The 23,309-nt window shown below is 38.1% G+C and overlaps 1 protein-coding gene across 3 annotated transcripts in view; it reads left to right on the plus strand.

Annotated features, from left to right (window-relative positions):
* LOC131154364 (protein PHYLLO, chloroplastic) overlaps positions 1-23,309 on the plus strand; it is a 150,926-nt gene that overhangs the window by 19,207 nt on the left and 108,410 nt on the right. For 2 of the 3 annotated variants that reach the window (XM_058107076.1, XM_058107077.1), the window contains exons 4-6: positions 2,750-2,867; positions 3,058-3,174; positions 8,388-8,489. In XM_058107076.1, the coding sequence (XP_057963059.1) occupies positions 2,750-2,867; positions 3,058-3,174; positions 8,388-8,489 (337 nt within the window). The remainder of the gene's footprint in view (positions 1-2,749; positions 2,868-3,057; positions 3,175-8,387; positions 8,490-23,309) is intronic. The other variant, XM_058107079.1, reaches the window with a different exon arrangement.

A 23,309-nucleotide genomic window follows, 5' to 3' on the forward strand; every position in this document is an offset into this window, starting at 1 on the left:
GACCAGCTCGAAAATGGATTTGAAGTGGTGTAGCTGCAGCTTTGCAGACAATGGGAGAAGAGAGCAACTCAAGCGGGCTGTTCCTATCCTCTTAAATGCAGTTGTGGACCCGTCAGCAAGGGTAACTTGAGGTAGATTTTTAGGGTATTAGAGGGCAGAAAAGAAGTTGGTTAACCTGTCATATGGTTAGTAGCAGTAGAGTTGACAATTCAACTAGTGGGACTGTGGGAGAGATCCTAGATGACATAAAAACTGTAGGATTAACCTTCTAAGCAAAAGATGCAATGCGATGAGATGCTTGTTGGGATGCTTGATACTGAAGGAACCTTGAATACTCTTCCTCCAAGATAGTTATAGATGCTGTTCATTTGAACAAATACCTGACAAGGGAAACACACTTTTGGGATTTGAGGATGCCATCCCAACACACACACTACCTTGATACAGCAGCAAATCAGAAATACACTGAACAAAATGCTCTTGGGATTCCAAAAGTGAACTTCTGGACCAACTGAAACAACCACAAGGGAACTTCCGGACCAACTGAAACAAGCACAAGCGAGTAAATCACTTATTCAACCATGAACGAGTCACCAACAACTGGACATGGCACTGCCACAGCCCTACAAAATCAATGTGTAAACACTGCCACTCCTCCAAGGGACTCTCAAATTAGCTTTACTGATACCAAACAATAACACCAGATTGCCACGAGTGCATGGTTGAAAAAGGTTGGATTTTTGAACAAAAAACATGCCCAATAGCTTGATATTGTGGTCTATGGAAGTAATCAAGGCATTTTGGGAAAAAAAATGAAGAAAAAGGTGGCTGGAATTTGTCTCACGTGCTGCTGCGTGGGGTCAGCACTGCTAGCAGTTGGCCAGTGCATGGGGGCTCTTGAGGAGGCCTCCGGTGATGGGGTTTTTCAGATCTACAAATTGGAGGATTCTATTGTTGGTTACATGGTTGGTATGTGAAATATGGAAGGATTTTTGAAGGTTCTGAGTTGGGCAGCCGCTGAGCTTTTCAAAAATACCTAGATTTGTTTCTAGGCTGTAGGAGTGTGGTTGATCTTGCCACTGGCTGATTTGCTTAGGATGGCTGGGTTTAGTGTTTGGCTAGGTGATAGGGTTTAGGGTCTGGTTTGGTGGAAATGGTAAGGTTTAGGTTGGATCTTGCTCTGATACCATGCTGAATAATTGGGTAAAATGGAGTACCTGACCTGAACGATAGGTCTCTCCCTCAATTTATAACATATGTCAAGTACAATATCAATGACCATAAAACCCTTACTAATTCAAACTTACTTACATACCTCAAACGCATACTAATAATGCTAAATGATCAAATAACCATTAATAACCACCACATATGTGAAGTTTGATATGCAGCTCGCTGATTTGTTTATCAAAGCTTTGGGGGGTGCGTGTGTTAAATTTATTTGTAACAAGCTAGGAGCATATGATATCTTTGCTTCATCTCGAGGGGGAGTGTTAATGGTTGTTTTAGTCTTTTAGTATTATTAGTGTGTTAGTGTTATGTTAAATAAGTGAGAGTGAATAAGGGTATTATGGTGATTAGAATGTATTTGATATGTATTATAAATAGAGGGAGAGACCTATTGTTGTGTTAGGTCATTAATTTAATCAACAATCTCAACAATAGTAATCTAACATGGTATTAGCCATGGTTTCCATGAGCTGTTGGGCTCTAGTCTTGTTCCCCATGTTTATTGTTTGTCAAAAAGTTGTCTTATTCCTGGTAACGGGTGTTATTCATTGTTTGTTCAGCTCTCCACATGCAATGGAGCTGCATTTGTGGAGTAGTGTCAAGGCTTGTTATACTTTGTTGGTTTGCGACCTAATAGCCAATAGCTTAAGCTTTTAGGTAAAGTGGTAATCAAAAGAGACTAAGCCCTCTGGGAAGACAATAGTCTTCCTTCCCTTGGTTGAGTTTTGTAAGCCTAATGAATCTGCCGAACATTTTCTTTGTTGGAGGGAGGGAGGGGGTGTGTTTGTTAAAATCAGTTTAACAAAAGGATAGCTTTTAATCAGTTGAATGGAGAAGGATTCATTAGCTGTAGGGATAAAGGTTTAGCCATTGGTGTAGTTTTCTTGTGTGGAGGCCCTTATTGAAAATAAATTGTATAGAAAAAGAAATTTATTAGCAGGAAGGAGAAAATTCACAAGGGGAGGAGGATAAGAGACCTTCCTAAAAATAAAGAAAAAAAAAATTACAATTAAGCTCCTCTCCAGTCCTTCAGAAGATTTCACCATAACATTCCCTGAAAAAGCCTTAAAGAGTGAGCCCAGAAGGAAGCAAGGAAGAAAACTCTATCCCAAAGAAGACTAGAGGGAGTAGCTTTGCCATAAAAAATCCTAGCATTCCTTTCTGTCCATAGAGTCCAAAAGGCATGGACAACACATCTCCGAAAGGCCAGCCCTTTCTTACTCGTTCCAACACCTTTGAATTGCACCTGCAAGAAGGCGTCACTGTCAGGGGGAGCATAACAGATCCACCAAAAACTAAGAACAGAAAGACCCAGAGCTGCGTAGTTACCCAACAGTGGAAGATCAAGTGGTAAGTGATTTCATTTGACTAAGGAACATGAAGCAACTACCCGGATTGATAGCCTGATAAGGTCTCCTTGTGTGCAACAAATCATTGGTGTAAAAAGCTTTGTGTTTTTTCTTACTGCAACTCGTATTTCGAAATTCAGAGGCTTAGTAATTAAGTGTATTTTTGGCAGGTATCTCTCCGATGATTCAACATTTATAAAGGCTTATCTTATCATGGGTTCTGATTTATACGAGGAGCCATCTTCATTGACGCATGAAAGTGGTTCACTTTACCTCTTTATTCCTCAGGTGGTTCATGAAACTTTTATTTTTTTGCATCTGTTTCTGCACTTATGTTGTGCTTGCATTTTCTTTGTTCTAGGGTCATGTTTATATTAAGTTGAATGACTATTTCAAAGCTGTTAGAATGTATACATTTATTAAGCTTTAACAAGCTTGCATATATGTTAATTTCTGGAATGCTATATTATTTTGACAGATTGAACTAGACGAATGCCGGGATATGTCTATTTTAACATCTACACTGGCATGGAATGAGTCTTCTCATTATGCATTTGAAGGTGCTGTTTACTCTTATGAGTTGTCTCTTGAGCAGGTATTCTAAGGTTGTCACCTCTCGTCCTACTATTATGATCATAAATCTTCCACCTTTACACTTTCATTTAATTATATGCGGTATTACATTTTGAAAATTCTGAGGGCACTTTGCATATCTAGTGCTGAACTTTAGGTCTAAAATGAAGACTTCAAGGTTCTATGGAAAAGGCAAATGCTTTGACATTGACTATTAAATGGTTCTTAGTCACTTAGATTATGTTAGCGAGTTAGGCATGTGTTGCTTATTATACTTTGGCATTGACTATTAAAAATGCTTTCACTGTTAAATTCCTGGTCCTATAAAAATGACATGGACTATTAAAAATGGTTTGGCATGTTTTAATTTAGACAGGTGATGTCAACTTAGTGTTTTGGACACCGACTCTCTTTGGATTCTCTATGCCTCCTTAACACACTTTAAACATAATAAATGCCATTTTATAATTATCTTGGTTGTTAAAAAAATGTAATGAGGATTGCACCATTTCACATTTTCAATTTGCAGGCGATTCTATTCTCTTCCTATAAGATAATGAGGGATGCTTCTTTAACTTGTTGACTATCTTACAAATCTTTGAGAAAGCGTCTGGGTTGAAAATTAATTTTTCTAAGAGTGGTCTGATTGGTCTTAGAATTAATGTGGATCCTTTTGTTAGGCTAGCAGTTGTGCTGTTTTGACTTGGCCTATTATGTATCTAGTTGTCCCCTTAGGTGGCTATCCCAATGGTGACTCCTTTTGGGACCCTGTTTTTGAGAGATTAGCTAGGAGATTGGAGGGATGGTGAGGAGTGTTCTTCACTCTAGGGGGCCATAACACCCTTATTCACGCCTGTTCATCTTCTATACCTTTGTATTATGTTTCTATTTTTAGAATCCCTGTGAGATGGGGTGGAGGTTGGAGAAGTTAATGAGGGATTTCCTATGGTCGAGTGGGGTAGAGGGTATTAAAGATCTTCTTATAGGGTGGGAGACTGTGTGCAGGCCTAAAAGGGAGGGAGACTTGGGTTTGAGTAATTTGGTGTCCAAAAATATCTCCTTGGTGGGGAAATGGTTATGGCACTTTCCTTTAGAACCTAATTCTCTTTGGCATACTGCAAAATGGGTGGGATGCTAGAGTGGGAAATAATATTTCTTATTTGAGTCCTTGGAAGTATATATCTTAGATTTATGATTATTTCCTTCCTAAATTCCAGTTTTCAGTCGGAAATGGAGAGCAAATTCATTTTTGGGAAGACCATTGGGCAGGGGAAATGCCTCAGTCTATTAGATTCCCTTGTCTTTTTTGATTATCTAATCTCCAAGATACCCTTATTTGTGCTTTTCTTCTTCTGCAAGGAGAAAGGCATTCTTGGAATTTCCATGTTGGGAGAAATTTTAACGAGAGAGAGATTAATGAGTTGGCCCTTTTGACTAAGCTGCTCGATTCTTTCCTTACTCATTTGGAGAGTGACAAAGAGTATGGAGCTTAGACACTTCTGGAAATTCTTTTGTAGATCCTTTTTCTCTTATTTGACTTGTGATCTTATTACGGATAATTCCTCTTTGTATTCATTGATTTGGAAACCCAAAGCTCCCTTGAAAATAAAAGCTTTCATTTGGACTGCGATACTTGAAAGAATTAATACCAACGACTTGTTCAGGAGAGAAGACCCAATAAAGCCCTGTCACTGGAAATTTGTGTCCTTTGTTTGAGTAGAGGAGAGAATTGAGCACATTTTTTCTTCTTGTCCTTACATGATGGCTATTTGGAATAAAATTATTTGGTATATTTTACGAGAATTGGGTTTGCCCATCCACATTGAAGGTGTTTTGCACCATATCGTTTAGAGGTTGTAGTTAAGGAAAGGATAAAAAATCTTTATGGTGATGTTCTGTTATGGCTATTATTTGGTGTGTTTGGCTGGAGAGGAAGCAAGAACATTCAAAGGAGTGGTTATATCTAATAACTTGCTTTGGAGTAGGGTGATTTATCTTTCATCATTGTGGGTGTCAGCAGATGGATTCTTTCACTTCTTTTTGGAAGACATGCAGTGGGACTGGTTGGCTCTATTGCATTGAGTTTTGGTTTTGGGCTTAGACTGTGAGCTTTGTAATTATTTACTTTTGATGTAAAGGGAGGATTTTATCTTGACCCCCCCCCCCCCCCTCCCTTTTTTTCTTTTTTCTTGCACATCCTGCCCTTTCTAGAAAAATCCTTTGTTTTTAAAAAATTGCAATCCTACTTTGACAAAACGATATGAAGGCTGCATAGAATTGCAAAATGGCAGCAATGCAGTCGCATTTCAATAGGATCCATTGGACTGTGGTAGGATTATATGATCCTACAAACTTTTTCTTTGGGCTCTTTAACTACATTGCTTGAACCTTAGTGTTTGTTGTACACAACATGTATAAGAAAAGTGATTCATTATATTTTACAAAATTATGATCTCATAAATTTATTTTAGTGCATTGCTCTTCATTAGACACTCCAAACATTATTGTTAAGGTTGGGATAAAAATTAGTATGCTAACACGATTGATAATAATAATGATGTTGGGGTGTGGTGAAGACCTTGATGATCTCAGTGATGTTGAAACAAATTCTGGCTCAAGCAATGACATTAATGTGAAGAAGCCAGCATGATAGTTTGACATTTGTAGGTCATGAAAGAAGAAAATCATAGATGTTCAACTTTGATCAAAGGGAAAACCTTCGATCTAAGGTTGGATAGCGTGGGAAAGGGTGAGTTTCTCTTTGTCCTTGGGTGGAAGTCCAAACATTACTGATGGCTGAGATTATCTTCATCATCGGTGAAGTGGTTCCTGTAGGAGTTGTCATCAGCTTTTGGAAGGTTGGGTTGGGGTTATCGGGGTATTCAAATTGGTAGTCTCACATAATGGTTGGCGATTCAGACAATGCCAGTGGGGAAGTTTTTGGAGTTACAGAGTTGGCTGGAAACAAGCGTTATTTGTTCTTGTACCTGGAGGATCTGAAGGAAACAAGTTTGCGACGAAAATGATGATAATAATACGAGTGCCAGATTGGCTGTTGATTCTGGTTTTGCGGAGGGATTAGAGTCTGGTGTCTCCAGGATTAATAAAAAACAAGAAGCTGGATTGACTAGGAATTCTGGTGTTTCAGGATTTAATTGTGAAAATCTAAGGGTCCTAAAGTGTATGCTCATTGGAAGGCTGCTATGATGGGTGCGGAAATGAAGAAAATACATGAAGAAAAAAGATTGCATTCTGGTGAGATAAGGCCAAAGGTTGTAAAGATAGAATCTGAAGGAGAGTTGAGCATTGTGGAAGATACATTTGCTAATACGAAGGATATAGCAGATGAAGGAGTTAGCAAAAGATTGGCGGCTAAGAAAAGGGGCGATTTTTCAGATAATGAGAATGATGACATCAGTGAGTTTGACTTGTGATGGTGGTTTGCTGTTGGATGAGATTTGGGAACAATATGGATGTGTTTCTGATTCATGTGATGTTCTAGGGGACCTATCATGTGTATATCCTGTCCTGTTGGAAGGAAGGATTGGAGGGGTTTCCTATTTTTGAGAACAATGGGTTGGATTATAGACTGCAGTGCAAGGATGGAATTTCACCTGTACGAGTGAAGGTTTTTTTTGAGGAAGGACTTAGAAGCCCAAGATATAAGAGGGATAAACTGGATTTAAAAATTTGTGATGCTGGTGGAATTGAAGTGCACTTTGATTGGGGTAAGAACAAAGCGAAGAAGGGTTAGAGGGACCCTGCAAATTTAAAGTGCTTGGTGAATTATGATGGGAAGGAATTGAAAAGGGGTTTTCTTGGTTAGGAGTACTATTTGGTTATTTTTTCTTTTTTATTTTTATTTTTTATTTTTTGTTTTATTTCTGTTTTTTATTTTTCCAGGTCGACCTCGTCCCCTTAGGTCGTAACTTCTCTTTCTCAATCTAATATAACTTCTTTTATTATCTTAAAAAAAGAATTTTCTCCATTCCTTATCTAATATACTCTTTTTTATCCAAAAAAAAAAAAAAAAAATCATTGGATTTGTATTACTATATACAAAACCTTATATTTATCAATATGGTTATATATATGTTAATTGTCTTGTCTTTGTTGTTTGTCATCTTCATTTTGAGAATTTCCTATGTCCCCATGTTATATTTGTGTCCCTGTGTTTCATAGTTAACAATTTTGATTTTCTGATGAAAATATTTACGCTATATATATTTAAATTTTTTTTTTTTTGAAAGGATCAGGTCTAGAAAGGAAAATCAACATGATTTCCTCCTCTGTGGCTGACCTCTCTCTTCTCCTCCTTTCTCTTCTTCTAACAATAAGTTTTTTATTTATTCATTAACCTATTAAGACTTTTGAATTTAGAATAGTATGTTTTATGAGGATTGAATTTTGTAGATTTAGGAGTAACAAGAAAAAAGATTTTATGGCCACATACTGGCTTGCTTGGTTTGCCCTTCTTTGAGTGCTGCGGCAGGAAAGTGATGAGAGGATTTTTAGTGATAAGTACAGTCCTACTCATGCATTTTGGATAAGGTTGTAATCCTAGCCTCTCTTTGGGGCTTTTCCTTTTGTATTTTTGGGCTTATTTCCTTGGGTAATTTGCAGTGTTATTGGAGGGTTGTGTTGACGTGGTTTTTGCCTTTATCATTGTTGAATGGCGTGATATACATTGTTGGCCCACCACCTAACAACTTAAGCTTGATAGTTTTTGTCTTTATCTTGTTACCTATTTTTAACCTGTCATGTTGTTATAGTGCACTTTGTTTTGCTTGTGTTTGTGCACCTGTTCAAGTTCATCTATTTGCCTCTTTATATTTGGCATAGGATCATATGTGAAGAGTGGTATTGAATAGCTTGATATATGTTGTTGATCTTCCACTTAAGCGTCATAAACTTTAGGTAAAGTGGCGAGCATGATCTTCTAGTCTGCCTTATCCTCCCCTTTTGTATTTCTCTTCAGTTTTTTAATATATCTTCATATATATAAAAAAAGTCATGCTGCCAACAGTTAACCCAGTGATGGATGAAGTATAGCTATATCATTCTTTGTGATCTTGTTTTATGTTTTCAAAAATTGTTTACATGATCGAGTTGTTGAAGTTTAGTCCAAAACTGAAATTGGAACCATGAATTAGGTGATGCTATCCTACCTATTGCTATCTTTTTTACCAAGCTTTGTTTAACCCCTATCATAGTTATCATGGGTTCATGTTTCAGGCCAGTAGTCATTTTTCTCAAATTGCTGAGAAATGCCGCAACAAATGCAGGACATCTACTCTCAGAAATTTCAATATGGTGGAAGATAAAAATGTTAAGATGGTATAGTTCCACCCTTGTTATTGTACTTATTATATGAAATGACTTACTCTTTTATAAATATGCATGTTTTAGTTTTTTTTGGATAGCAAAAGAAGATTTCATTAATAGGAAAAAAATTTACAGAAAGGAGAATATGACATGTCCTGAAAAAATTCTGAAACAAAGCAGAGGGGAAAAGCTAAAAACAACGAAGAAAAAATAAACATCAAACCAGCGTATTCCTCCAATCTCACTGCAAATCCGGAAAGCTAATTCCCCTAAAAAACCCAAAATCACACCCCAAAGAGGCCATATAATGAGTCTTTCCCAAAGCAGCAGCCAATTCAACTTCTTGCCTGAGAAGATCCATGCATTATGCTCCAGCCATAACCCCCACAAAAATGCGAACATACCGCATTTCCTCAATGCTGCCCTATCCTTCCTCCTTGCAAAACCTGCAAATGAAGTAGCGAACAAGTCCTCTACTGAAATACTGCAAACCCATCTCTCACCAAAACACTAAATAACTTTTTCCTAATCCTCCAAGGAAATTCGCAATGCAAAAAAAGCTGAGAAGCCGTCTTGGAGTTCTTATAATAGAGCATAGACAAGTCTGGAGAAAGAGCCTTCAAAGGTCTCCTAATTTGCAACAAGTTATTTGTATTAATTTCATTGAGAACCAACCAAATAAAAGTATTAGGTTTTGGGGGTACTTTGGCCTTCCAAATAATAGAATAAGGGAGGTAGCAAAGAATTGGAACGGGTCAAGAATTCAAAGAATGATTTACAACAATACACCTGCAAATAATTCAAAGACCAAGCACAAACATCACCTTGTTAGGGATCTAGGAACAATAATCACACACACAAGCAAAATAATCACACAAAATAAAAGCACCAGATTTACGTGGCTCGGTCTAATCTGACCTACGTCCATGGAGCACACCGAATATACTATAATCTGGGAGAAAAACAAGAGGAGGAGACACACACTCAACTCAACTCAACTCTTCTCACACTTTTCTCTCTCTCACCTTTAGCACTCTCACACTCCTCGCTCACTCACTTCACTTGCACTCTTCACACAATACAAATGTTCTTATTTATAGATACATAGGATAGATATAGAAGGAAAGGAGTTATTGCATTCTAATGGATAATGAGCACATGGTTTTTAATGGATTATTTGAGCACGTGATAATTGTGTTTTTGATGGAATGAATTTGGCACACTCATTCTCCTCCGCTATAGCTCATCCTCTTCAAGGCGTTTCCATTTACTTCGTTTCCATATTTTCTCCATTTCCATTTCAGCTTAACACCCCTCGCCGAAGGATGATTACAATTATTCAATAAGAACAACAAGGAAGACAACTCCACCAACTCCTTGTCATCAAGCAATCTACATAAATGGGCAACAGCAGCAACAACAAGCCTTAAGTCCCACTAGGTGGGATCGACCATATGAATTCTTTTCTGCCAATTCACACTATCAAGGGCATTTTCTTTGGCTAGCTTAACTGCTATTAGAGTCTTCCTCACTACCTCATTCCAATTAATTTCAGGTCAATCTTTACCCCTTCTACTACTATTAACAGTAACTTATTTACTTGTCCTAATTGAAGCACTACTTGGCCTATGTTTTAGATGCCCAACCATCTAAGTAGCCCATCTCTTATCTTACATTCTATTGGTGCTGTGCCTACCTTATTCTGAATATATTCCTTAATTTATCCTTTGAAGTTATACCACTCATCCACCTTAGCATTCACATTTTGGAGACTTTCACTTTTTGGATATGTTGTTTTGTAGCTGCCCAACATTCTGATTCATATAGCATGGTTGGTCTTATAGCCATCCTATAAAACTTTCATTTTAATTTTAAGGGTCACACAACACGCTTGAAGCACTCCTCCATTTTACCCAACTTGCTTTAACTATGTATGACATCCTTTTCGATATCTCCCTCCCTTTGCATAATGGGTGTTATCTATCGTGTGTTTACCTATTCATGTGCTTTTGGTTTGTACGTGTAGGGATGTGTTAAAGCTTGATATACATTTTTGGCTCACAACCTAATAGCTTAAGCTTTTAGGTGAAGTGGTTCTCTAATAGAGTTTAATTGTCCAATGAGTTTGAACTAGTTGTTTTAAGGGAAGAGTTAAGTTGGAGACACAAATCTAGACTGTATTGAGTTAGGAATGGGGATTGTAACTCTATGATTTCCCTACGATGGTGAATGGTAGGAGAAGAAGGAATTTTATTAAAGAAATTGATAATGATATGGGAGAGGTTATTAGGGATCCTAACTGTATTGCTGGCTTGATTATTGAATTTACACGAACCTCTTTTTAGAGGATGATGAGGGTAGAGTTAAGATTGAGGGGTTGAATTGGTGTTGTATATCAGCTAATAGAGCTGCTTGGTTGGAGAGGCTCTTTTAGGAAGAGGAGATTAAAAGCTTGGTTTTTGAGATGGATAGAGAAAAGACTCCTAGCTGGATGGTTTTACTATGGCTTTCTTTTAGGATAGTTGGGAACTTGGGAGACCTTGAAGAGAGACCAAAGTTTCTCATGAATTCTTTTATGATGGAGTGGTAGGGAGGAGTTTGGATTATGCTTTTATTAATTTGGTCCACAAAAAAGACGGCGCAGTTAAAGTCAAGGACTTTAGACCTATTAGGTTGGTAATTAGTGTTTATAATATTTTGACTAAGTTGTTATTTTGGCTATTGTTCTGGAGGACACTATACCTTTTAGCCAGAGTGCTTGTCTAGGTAACAAACAAATCCTAGATGCTGCCTTGATAGCTAATTGGGTGGTTGAAGATGTTGTTCGAAGGAATAAAAGGGGTCTTGTGTTGAAATTGGATTTTGAGAGAGCTTATGATAGGTTGAGCTGGAGTTTCTTGGACAAGATTATGGCTAGAAAAGGTTTTGGCTTGAGGTGGAGATAATGGATTAGAGTGTATAAGTTTTGTTCTCTTTTATGTCTTAGTAAACGGTGAGGCCAAGTCTTGTTTTCGTGCATCCATGGTTCTAAGACAGGGAGATCCTCTCTCTCTCTTTCTCTCTCTCTCTCTTTTCAATATTGTGGTTGATCTTGAGTAGGATGATTTAGAGAGGTGTAGATAGAGGGTTGGTGGAGGGGATTAAGGTTGGTTATGAGAATTGCTTCATTTGCATCTTCAGGTTGTAGATGATACTATCCTATTCCTATTAGATAATATAAGTTGCTTCTCTTATTTGTTGACTATCTTAGAGGTGTTTGAGAAAGTGTCTGGGTTGAAAATTAATTTCTCTATGAGTGGTTTGGTGGGTCTAGGTACTAATGTGGTTCCTTTTGCTAGGCTAGCTCTTTGTGTTGTTTTGACTTGGCCAATTACTTGTTTAGGTGCCCCCCTAGATGGTAATCCCAATGTAGACTCTTTTTGGGATCTTGTTTTTGAGAGAGTGGTTAGGAGATTGGATGGGTGGAAAGGAACATTCTTCACTTTAGGGGTTGTATTACCCATATCCACACTTGTCTATGTTCCATCCTTTTGTATTTCCTTTCTCTTTTTAGAATCTATGTGAGATTTTTGTGGAGGCTCGAGAAATAAATTAGGGATTTTTTATGGTCGAGTGGGGGAGAGGGTAATGGAAGTCATCTTGTAGCTTGGGAGAGTGTTTGTAGGCCTAAAAGGGAGGAAACTTGGGTCTTGGTAACTTGGTGTCCAAAAACACATCTTTGGTGGGGAAATGGCTATAGTGCTTTCTTGTAGAACCTAAGTCTCTTGGGCACAAGGTAATTTTTGGTAAATTTGTTATACTAAAACGGGTGGGATGGGGAAGGGGAATTATCATTACTTATTCGAGTCCTTGGAAGTTTGTATCTCAGAATTATGATTTTTTCCTTCCTGAAGTCCATCATACAATGGGTAATGGGGAGCATATTTGCTTTTGGGGAGGATCATTGGGTTGGGGAGATGCCTTTGGCCAGTACTTTCCCTCATTTTTTCGTTTATCTAATCTTCATGACACCCTTGTTTTTGATTTTCTTCTTTTGCAAGAAGATGGGCATTCTTGAAACTCCCATTTTAGGAGAAATGTTAATTAGAGAGAGAGATTAATGAGATGGTTCTTTTGAATTGATTGCTCAGTTCTCTTCATGTTCAATTGGGGAGTGATAATAGGTTTTGAAGTTTAGATCTTTCTCGGGAATGCTCTTGTAAATCCTTTTTTACCACTTGACTTTTGATTCTATTGCAGATCCTTTTGCTCTGTATCCTTTGATTTGCAAAGCTGAAGCTCCCTAATATAGAAGCTTTTATTTGGATTGTTGTATTTGAAAGAATTATTACCAATAATTTGCTTCATAAAAAAAGACCTAATAATGCCCTGTCCCCTGAAATTTTTTTTTGATAACAAAAGAATTTCATTGATAGAATAGGAATGTACAAGAAAGAGTAAAGAATCTCCTTTTAAAATTCTGGGTAACCCCAGGGGAAAAAAGAAAGATAAAACCGAAGGAACATTAGAAACAACCAAAAAAAAATAAAATCAGCAGGCCCTATCAATTTAGCAAGGTAAGCCAATTATGCTGAACATATGAAAAACACATCCCCCTGAAGTTCCCATTACCCACACACCAAAGAGAAGCCTAATGTTGATCTTTCTCCTAAACCAGTAAAAGAGACAACTTCTTCCCAGAAAAAAATGCGCATGTTTCGTTCCATCCACGTACCCCAATGGACAGCAAATAAGGCACAATTCCATAACTCCTTACTCTCCTTTTCCCTGCCAAACCCAGCAAACTGAATTGCCAAAAACTCCTCCACTGTATTTGGGGCAAACCCAGCATTTTCCAAAATAATTAAATAACTTGTTCCAAATCCTCCAGGCAAAATCACAGTGCAAAAAAAGATGCCAAGCAGTTTCAGAGCAATTAAAACAAATACACATATGTCCGGCGATAGAGCCTTTAAAGGTCTTCTAATCTGTAGCAAGTTATTGGTGTCAATCCTATTAAGCACAACCAACATATAAAAGATTTGATTTTTGAGGGGCCTTCTAGATAGATTTGTAGAGAGAGAAAGGAAAACTAGAGCTAGCCAAAAACTCATAAAAAGATTTGCAAGAATAAAACCCCAAGGGATCCAAGGACCAAGAACGGTTGTCAGCTTCCAAAGAGACTAACAGTTATCAGCGAGACTAACAAGGAGGATAATTCCTCCATCTCTTTATCATTCTATCGTCTTCTAAAGTGAAAATCCCAAGAAAATGAAGGACCACCAAGTTCCATAATGAAAGAGGAAATAGATCTGTCCTGTTTTGAGCTTAATTGAAATAGGCGAGGAAAGGAGGTGGACAAAACCACATTTCCCTACCATAGGTCTTCCCAAAAAACGAATATTATAGCCCCTCCCCAATATAAATTTAGTATGGGGAATACAGAGGGAATAATCTGAGAGATGGCTTTCATTGGACTTTCCGAAGAACATCTAAGAACCAAATTGCTATCCCACCTGTTCTCATCAAGTCCAAATTTACTTCTTTTAACTTTATTCCACAAGGAAGAAATCTCTAAAGGAAACAGCCAAAGCAACTTGGCCAAGAGAGTCGTGTTTTTAGACACCAAATTACCAAGATCCCACCCACCCCCCTGTTTAGGCCTACAGACCAACCCAATTAACCAAATAATCCCTAACATCCCCTATCCTCGACGAAAGGAAATCTCTTATGATTCTCTTGATTCTACGAGCAACACCCACAAGTATTTTGAAAATAGACAAAAAACATAAGCGGGATATTAGAAAGAAAAGCTTGAATGAGAGTAATCCTACCTCCTAAAGAGAAAAGGGCACCCTTTCAACCATCTAAATGCTTAGCCACTCTCTCGATAACAAGATCTCAAAAACTAGCAGATTTTGGATTACCACCCAAAAGCACTCCTAAATAAGATAACTGACAATTCGAAGAACACAACCTACCTTCGAGGCTAGCTCCCTACCTGGCTCGTCCGACATATTAATAGTGGCAATACTCTTCCCCAAATTGATCTTAAGCCCTAAAACCATTTCAAAAATATGTAGAATCCCCATAATATTTGAAAAAGATGACCTATGACCCTTTAAGAAGATGATAGTATCATCAGCAAACTGAAGATTCGAAACAATTACCTCCTCCCTCCCTACTTGCAAGCCTTTAACTAAACCTTTAATCACAGCTCTATAAACCATCCTACTTAAGGCATCAGCTACTAAGATGAACAAAAAAGGGAAGAGAGGGTCTCCTTGTCTAATCCCCATCGTAGCTATAAACCAAGATTTAGGTTCCCTATTCACTATCATCGAATGAAACACATTAGACATGCAACCTTTCATCCATCACTTCCATCGTTAATGAATACCCTTCATAATAATCTTGTCCAAGAAATTACAACTCACCTGATCATAGGCTTTCTCAGAATCCAACTAAAATATTAATCTCTTTTTCTTCCTTCTCCTAATGTCCTCAACGACTTCAATGAAAATCAGGTCCACTATTTGTCTACCCCCACGAGAGCGCTTTGGGCATTAATAAGAGTCTTATCAAGAACCACACTCAAACCTTCTAGCTAGTACTTTATTGAGTATTTTATAAACACTGGATACTAAACTAATAGGCCTATAATTGGATATCTTGATAGACCTACTTTTCTTAGGCACCAAAGTTGTGAAGGTAGAGTTATTACTCTTGCATAAAGATCCATTACAATAAAATTCATTAAAGACCTTCATCAAGTCTTCCTTAACCATTGCCCATCAATCTTGAAAAAAAAACCAAATTAAAGCCATCCGGCATTGGAGCTTTATCCCTATTCATTGTAAAGATGGAAGATCTTACTTCCTCTTCCTTGAAAGGTCTCTCTAACCAAGCTATCTTATCACCAGACAAAGGGTCCCACTCTAGCCCTTCCACCACTGGTCTATAATCATCATTCTCAAAGAACACATTACAATAAAAATTAGTGGTCTCTGAAGCTATCCTACTATTATCCGAGATAATTCCCCAACCCCCCCCCCCCCCCCCCCCCCCCCAAAAATCCCATGAAAAAGAAAAACCAACTCCAACTCCCTAATGGAATTTCTCCTCAAATTCCCTCTTGCTAACTTGTGAAAAAGTCTTGTGTTATAATCACCCTCTCTTACCCATTTAAGCTTCGTCTTATGCTTCCAACTTCTCATTTCCTTAGAAATCACCTCCTCCAACTCATTCTTTAAGGATATTTTTTTCAGCTCCTCCTCCCCCGAGAGAGTAAAAGTTTCTTCTCTACTATCTAGCTTAGCTAGCTCACCTAAAATATGGGTCTTTTTAAGCCTAATGCCCCTAAGCACCTTCCTATTCCACCTTTTCAAATTTTCTTTCAGCCTCTTCAAAGAAGTTCCTAAAAAATCACCTCTTCTACCTTATTCTTTAAGGATATTCTTTTTAGCTCCTCTTTCCCTAAAATATTAAAAGCTTCTCCTTGCTATCTAGCTCACCTAAAATATGGGTCTTTTAAGCCTAATGTCCCCGAATACCTCCTTATCCCACCTTTTCAATTTTTCTTTCAACTTCTTCAGTTTCCTCACGAATCTAAAACCTTCCCAACCCCTATTCACCTCCTCACTCCAAGGCTCCTTCACCAAAGATTGAAAGCTTTCGTGTTCTAGCCACATTTTGAAATATAAAGGGGGTAGGGCCCCAAAACAACCTTCCTAGATTCCAACAAAATAGGAAAATGGTCAGAAGTGGCTCTAGGAAGGTGACTTGAGAAAGATTAGGGGGACCCATCAAGTCTACTAGCCATAGCCCTAGCCTTGCCTGTCAACCAGGTAAAGTTTGCATTACTCAAAAGGAATATCCCTAAAGCCATTCTCCCTAATAAATAGATCAAAATTTGGCATTGTTGGACTAAACTTGCCTTCCCCCTTCTTTTCCTGGGGAAATCTCACCGCATTGAAATTGGCCCCCACTATCCACTTAGGGGAACATAAACTTGAGATGTAATATAGCTTGTCCAAAAAGAGCTCCTTAGAGAAGGCCTAGAAGGACCATAGACTGAAAAAACCCTAGAATGCCTCCTATCAATCCACGATAGGGTAAAAAGACCCAACCCTTATTGCGCCCTTCCCAAATTCCGCTAACAATCTTCCCGTTAACTGAGTCAAGCTTAATCTCCTGAATCAAAACAATGTAAGGAGAACTCCTAAGCAAAACCTCCCTAACCATGCTTCTCTTCCTAACATTTCCAAGACCCATAACGTTCCAACTAACAATATTTATAATTTAACTCGTTTACCCCCTCTTTATTCCCTTTCCACCCTCGTAATTGATAGAAGAATTAAGATTTTAAGGTTCTTTATAAACTTTCTTTTTCCTCGTAATTTTTTGGACTCCAACCCAATCTAACCTCAAAGCTGCCAAGACTAACAAGTTTTAAAGCCAGACCATGCAGGAGTTAGTTTGGATCTTTGCAAGCTCTCTTGCTACCCCCTAGACTGAAAGTAGAGGCACTGCCCCTAGTGAGATCTTCCTTGTGGCAAACAACATCAAAAGAAAAGAGGATTGAGAATTGGTTGTTCAAGAAACTATTTAGTTGGTTGTCTTCTTCCTTGTCTGTAGTGACTGAAGGAGATGAAGCATCAGTTATATCTCCATCCAACTCATTAATTCTCACTAGGCTAAAAGTTAATGGGCCCCCTACCTTCAATCCAGTTGGAGCCTGAGATTCCTTTTGAGTAGGAGTGGGCCCAATCCCTGTATTTTGTAAACAAACCATTTTGACATAGTTTTGGGTGACCCGTTGTACTCCGTTCTAAATTTCTCCTTCCCGCACCCAAAATTAGAATTAAAGGTTGAACTAGGAAAGGAAGTTGTCTTTCTTCCCCAGGAATCATGGGAATTGCCTCTTTCGTTCAATCTCCTCTTGCTCGCTGGCACTATCCTGATGATGTTGGTGAATCTATGAAGGTAACTTTTCTCGATAACCTTTGCACCACACTCCACTTCTTTGGATATGACTTATGACCGATGAGGTTCAAAGAGACACATTTTTTACACCGGAATGTTGCTTTCCTAATAGATTCAGTTGTAAGGCCCAGAATAACTTCAAAGAATTTTCTCCACCCTTGCTGTTGTTACCTTTTGATATATATAATCTTGATGTCTTCCACCTACTATCCCCTTCTCCATGTGTAAAAATCTCCCTTTCTCGATGAGTCACAGCACAATGGAGAACCTTGCACCCTTATTGCTGAGATTAAGACCTCCTCGAATCAACTCATCGACATCTCTTAAACCCTCGTAGATCACCCCCAAGACCTTAATGATCCAAGAGAGCTCCTCAACCTTCAGAAGAATGTAAGAAAATTATCTTTCGAGAATTCCAATATCTTGATAGCCAAGGGGTCGAGGCGGTTAGTTTAGAAGGTTCTGTGCTCCACCTTGGCAGTCGAATGACCTCCCCATGCGAACTTTGGCATCTTTGTTGTTATTGACTTGAACTTCGCTTGTGCCCCCATTTAGGACACTCCTACTCCATATACGGAAATCAATGACACCTTACTGGCTGAGGATGGCTTGCTGTGAGTGGGTGAGAGTTTTTGATATAGAAGGGCAACAATGTTTGATGGGAAGATCTATTCGTTGGAAGAGTAAAGTTTGTTTCTTGTTGGCTTTCCAAAGGCTTCGAGAAAACCCTAAAGCCTAGGGTGACTTGCAGCAAACATCACAATGGTCTGTACTCTATACAAAGGATCGCCAAATATAATAGATAGAAATATGATAAAAAACTAAGGAGATGTTGATTAGTTTCAGGTGTAGCTTAGTGAAGAAGAATGGCTTTGACTATAAGTTTTGAGAGAAGGGTGTTCGAAGGTGCTAGCCGAGCTCCCTATTGCGAAAGAAGGCAACCCCGATCTAGGTTAACTGAGAAGGTTGGTTCTAGCTAGAAGATTTGGGTAGATGGTTTTCGGAGGTGGTCGCTATTGTCATTGAGTTCGAGATCGCTAGGTTTGACGAGGGAGCCCATAGGAGCCCTATGCCCTGACATTTATGTCCATTGTATGAGGAGTGAAGTGACTTGTGCATATCAATTTTTTTGATGCCCTTTCACATTGGTTATTTGGAATAAGTAATTTGGCATATTTGGTGAAAATTGGGTTTGTGCATACACTTTTGTCAAAGCTTGATATACATTGTTGGCCCACAAACTATTAGTTTAAGTTTTTACGTAAAGTTATAATCTAACATGGTATCAGAGTTGGTTACTAGGAGGTCCTCTAGTTTCGTTGCCTATGTTTATTATGTGTGTTTAAATAAAATTATTGTATTCCCTGTAATGGGTGTAATCTGTCATGTGTTTATCCCTCCACATGGCGCTTGGCTGCACTTGCAGGGGAGTGTTAAAGCTCAATACACATTATTGGCCCACAACTTAATAGTTTAAGCTTTTAGGTGAAATGGTAATTTAACAACTTTGAGGGACTTTTATACAATTATTTTTAGGGTTTTGGCAAAGGAAAGGATAGAAAAGCTCTATGGTGTTGCACTGTTATGGTTATTATTTGGTGTGTCCGATTGGAAAGGAAAGCTAGAATGTTCAAAGGTATGGCCACTGCTAAAAATTTTCTTTGGAGTAGAGTGGTATATCTTGCGTTGCTGTGAGTGTCGGCAAATGGTTTTTTTCCCCGTCATGTTTCTCTGGAAGACTTGCTGCAGGATTGGTTGTCCCTGTTACATTGAGTTTGGTTCTTGGTTTAGGTTGTGTTCGTTGTAACTTGTTTCTAGTGATGTAAGTGGAGGATTTCTTATTCTCCTTGTCTTTTCTTTTTTCTTTCAAATTTTCTGATGCACATTCTTCTTTGTTTTAATACAATTTTTGTTTATAAAAAAACTGATGACTCGAAGTAGTGAAGTCCACCATCTTCCTCATCTTCAAATCCTTGACCATAGTTGTATGACTTGTGAATTAACCAAATTGAATATAAAAACAAACAATCCTTGCCAAATCTGTCGATTCACCTCGTGAATGTAATTCAATATGAATCCATCAATTCACATAATTCTAGACCTATGATAATCTGATAGACTCGATTGGTTAAAACCTAAAAAAAAGCATTTTTTTTTTATTGATTTTACATTACTTTAAAACAATTACCTCCCATTCCTTGCCTACATCAGTTTTGTGCTAAAAAAGAAGAGAAAATAGAACTTTAGCTTTCCTGAACACATTTGGCTAAGGTGGTACTCATATTTCGTTATGTTGTTAAGATTCAAGAGTTGCTTTTTTTTTTTTTTCAAGTAGTTTGTTCAATCAATATCATTTTTTTCATAGTTAATTATTTTTTTTCTTTGTAATCCGAGAATGAATACGCATGAAATATTATTTTTTTAATTGTTGATGAACACCAAAAGTTCAGGTTTTTGTTATGTCTTTTTGATTCTTCCATTAAACAACATAAAGTTCATTTTTTTGTTAATATTCTTGACTTGTTCCCTTGCTTTTAATTTGTTTAACAAAGGCATACACATGAAATTTGATTTTTTTAATTGTCAAAATTTAAATGTAATTTATATATTCTGCTTGTTTGTATATCAATATACGCATGTCAATTTAGAACGGGTTCTGGAAATTTGTTCAAAATCTTATGATTCGATTTGATTCCCAAGTCTTGATTGCCAAAATTGGGATTTTGATTTACGATTCAAATCTTAATTTGACAGCTATGTCCTGGATTAATAAAAAAGAGGACAGATCATTTTTGGAGAAAGGCCAATCATCTTCCTCATCTTCCACCAATCTGCTTCCTTATCACCATGTCTTCTCGAGGGAGCAAGATCATTTTTGAAGAAAGGCCATAGTTTCAGAATACAATCTTGACCTCAGTGGCTAGACCTTATGGTAGTTAGAGAATGGTGTTGGAGTTTGGAAATACATTCGGAGAAATAACATTTGGATTGGCTGTGATGATTTTTTCTCCTCTATCAAATTTGACTTGGGAATGGGGACAATGTCTTTTTTAACATGACACATGGTGTGGTCACTCTTCTTAGCACAAGGTTTCCTTCTGTTTCGAGTTTGGCCTGCCCCAAAGATGCACTTACGAGTAGTCACCTTCAACTCTCAGCCAATAGGATCATGTGGGATATCCCACTTTTGACGAATGCACATTTGAGGATTGAGATTTTTGTGGAAATTTTTGACAGCCTATGCAAAGTTCATTTCCAAAACATCTCTAATGAACCAAAGTGGTTCCTGGACAATGGTGGCAGCTTTATAGTGACCTGCTGCTGCTCATAGCTCCAGGAGGAACCAGCAGAGAGTTCCCCTGGAAGCTAATTTGGAACACCCATGTGGCCAGAGGTTGCTTCTTCTTCTTCTGTTTTTTTGGATGCATGGAAGGCATGTCTTGGAGAAATCCTCTCAATAAACATCTTGCAGGAAAAGGGGCTGCCCCTTCTCAGTACCTGCAGCTCCACTCATAGCTACCTCAGTGATTGGTGATACCTCCCCCAATCTCAAGAAGGCTTTCATACTTGTTAGGTAGGTAGTCTCAGTTTGATTCTTTGTTATTGATTATGTATTGAGGTTGTCTTAAGGAGGTTTTGCTCAGGAGGATCATTGCCCTTCTAACAGGTTTCATGTTAGATGTCTCTCCCGTAGTTCTCCCTACACCTGACAGTGAATGACAAATATTGTGTCTAATGGGTATTGCCTTTGCGTTCGGCATCGAGTTGAGCTTGAGCTTTGTCACCAAAACTTGACATAAAACTAAATGGACTGGATGGTCCAAGCAGTAGGCACTCAGGCCCAAAATGAGTTACAACATGATGCCCTTTCATAATATGTCGAGCCACTATGCTGAGCATTTGCCTGTATTTTCCTATGGTTTAAATTAAAAAAAAAAAAAATTCAAATCTATATGCAGGCTGAAAATACTCATGCGAGTTATGGTGATTTCTAGGATTGAATTATTTCCCTGCTAAATTTCCGGGCTAGAGTCAGCGGAAAATACCTTTTGCTGACTGGAGACCATATTTGCATCTATAAGTAGATGAGTTAGATGGCCTATGGAAAAAATAAATGCTCTCATCTTTTTCCCATACCACCCTCTCCTGTGGAAGTCGCTGCTTAATATTGTCAGTTCCCTTTACAAAATCATCCAGTGGTTTGAAAAAAGACTTTCATACTGAAGCTTCCTTACCATTGGGAATTCTCAAGGATGAACCCCTGCTCACCCCCTCATCTGCATGTAAGAATCTCTCAACATAAATTGATGTCGAAATTTTTTTGACACAAATTGCATAATTAAAAAGCCTCCTAGAGCTCTGAGCATTTTAACCCATGGGTATTCAGATTTTTTTGTGTCTGAACTCATGCAATCGTTGCCTTACCTCATTATATTCAATCTCCAGCAATGTGAAAATAAACAGTTTCCTGCCGTACATCTCCTCAATTTTGAGCAATTGTGAGTTAGTGGCCCACCCAAATGATAAATGGCTTTTGGTTTGTTGCAATGGTGAAAGCCATGCTGATTATTCTTCTATAATTCCCTTTCTTTAATGAAATAGTATATAAAAATTTGCGAACCAAAAATCACGTTGAAGCGCTCAGAACTCATGAAAATAAATCCTTTCCTAGATGCTTGGCCCTTTGTCCAATGCCCTAATTAAGGCAAACAAACAAAAACCACAAAAATGAAAACCTTCTAAAAGTAAGAAGGGCGAAAAACCAACGTTGAACTCCAACCCTTTATAGCCACTAGCCAAAGCATTGTCCCCACTTCCGAAGATATGTAAATCACAGGAAGGCTTTGAAAATATTTTATTGTTATGCATATGTGTATTGTTTCCACTCTACAAAACTATTTGAATGGCCAAAATCCCTGTTGTGAATTATGTCTCACACACTAAGAGAAAGCATGAAGGAAATCAGAGTGCAGCAGTGCAATTGGGGCAGGATTTCAATCCCGTTTGAAACCGTCAACGGTTTTCTTGAAATCGTCGACGGTTTGACTTGGAACAACATGCGTAGATTTTGAATTTTGAATAATTTGGACGTTATTTTGGTTGGGTCTCGGGGGGGAAACTTCTGAGGAGGCTTATATATAAAGAGAATACATTGTATATGGTGTGCTTTTGTGCCTTTTGTGTGCCAAGGGTGCCAATGGTTGATCGAGAGTATTCTTGAGAGGATTCATGTATTGTTCATGTAATTTGGACAAGGAGATAGTGAATTCTTGCCATCTGCTCCCGTGGATGTAGGCATTGCTGAACCACGTAATTCCTGTTGTCATTGTTCTTGTTATTGCTTTCTTTATATTGCTGTGGTTGTGTAATTATTGTGTATTAACCATTTAGATTGCTGCATTGTTTATTATTGATCTTTTCATAATTATATATTCTGCTGTGCATGTTTGAGGGTTTTTACACAACACTTTGTATCAGAGTTTTGTTGTAATGGCCTCCGCATCTTCGTCTACAAAATTTGACGTTGTCAAGTTTGATGAAACCAAGAATTTCGATTTGTGCCACAGAAGGGTGAAGGATCTTTTGGTGCAGTAAGGCATGGTGAAAGTTTTATACAAAATTCAACCGGATAGTATGGATAGAGCAACATGGAATGAATTGGGGGCAACGGATGTATCAATCATCTGACTTTGTTTGGCTAATGATGTGTTGTATCACGTCATGGATGAGGATTCTACGGCATCAGTTTGGCATAAACTGAAAAGCAGATATATGTCTAAGGGTTCGTCAAAATCTGCAAGTGTAGTGAAGGAAGATTCAAAATGCAGTGATGGGGATATGCTATGCGTTTCATCGAGTTCAGAGTGC

The sequence above is a fragment of the Malania oleifera genome, chromosome 4, assembly GCF_029873635.1.
Source record: "Malania oleifera isolate guangnan ecotype guangnan chromosome 4, ASM2987363v1, whole genome shotgun sequence".
Lineage (NCBI taxonomy): Eukaryota > Viridiplantae > Streptophyta > Magnoliopsida > Santalales > Ximeniaceae > Malania > Malania oleifera.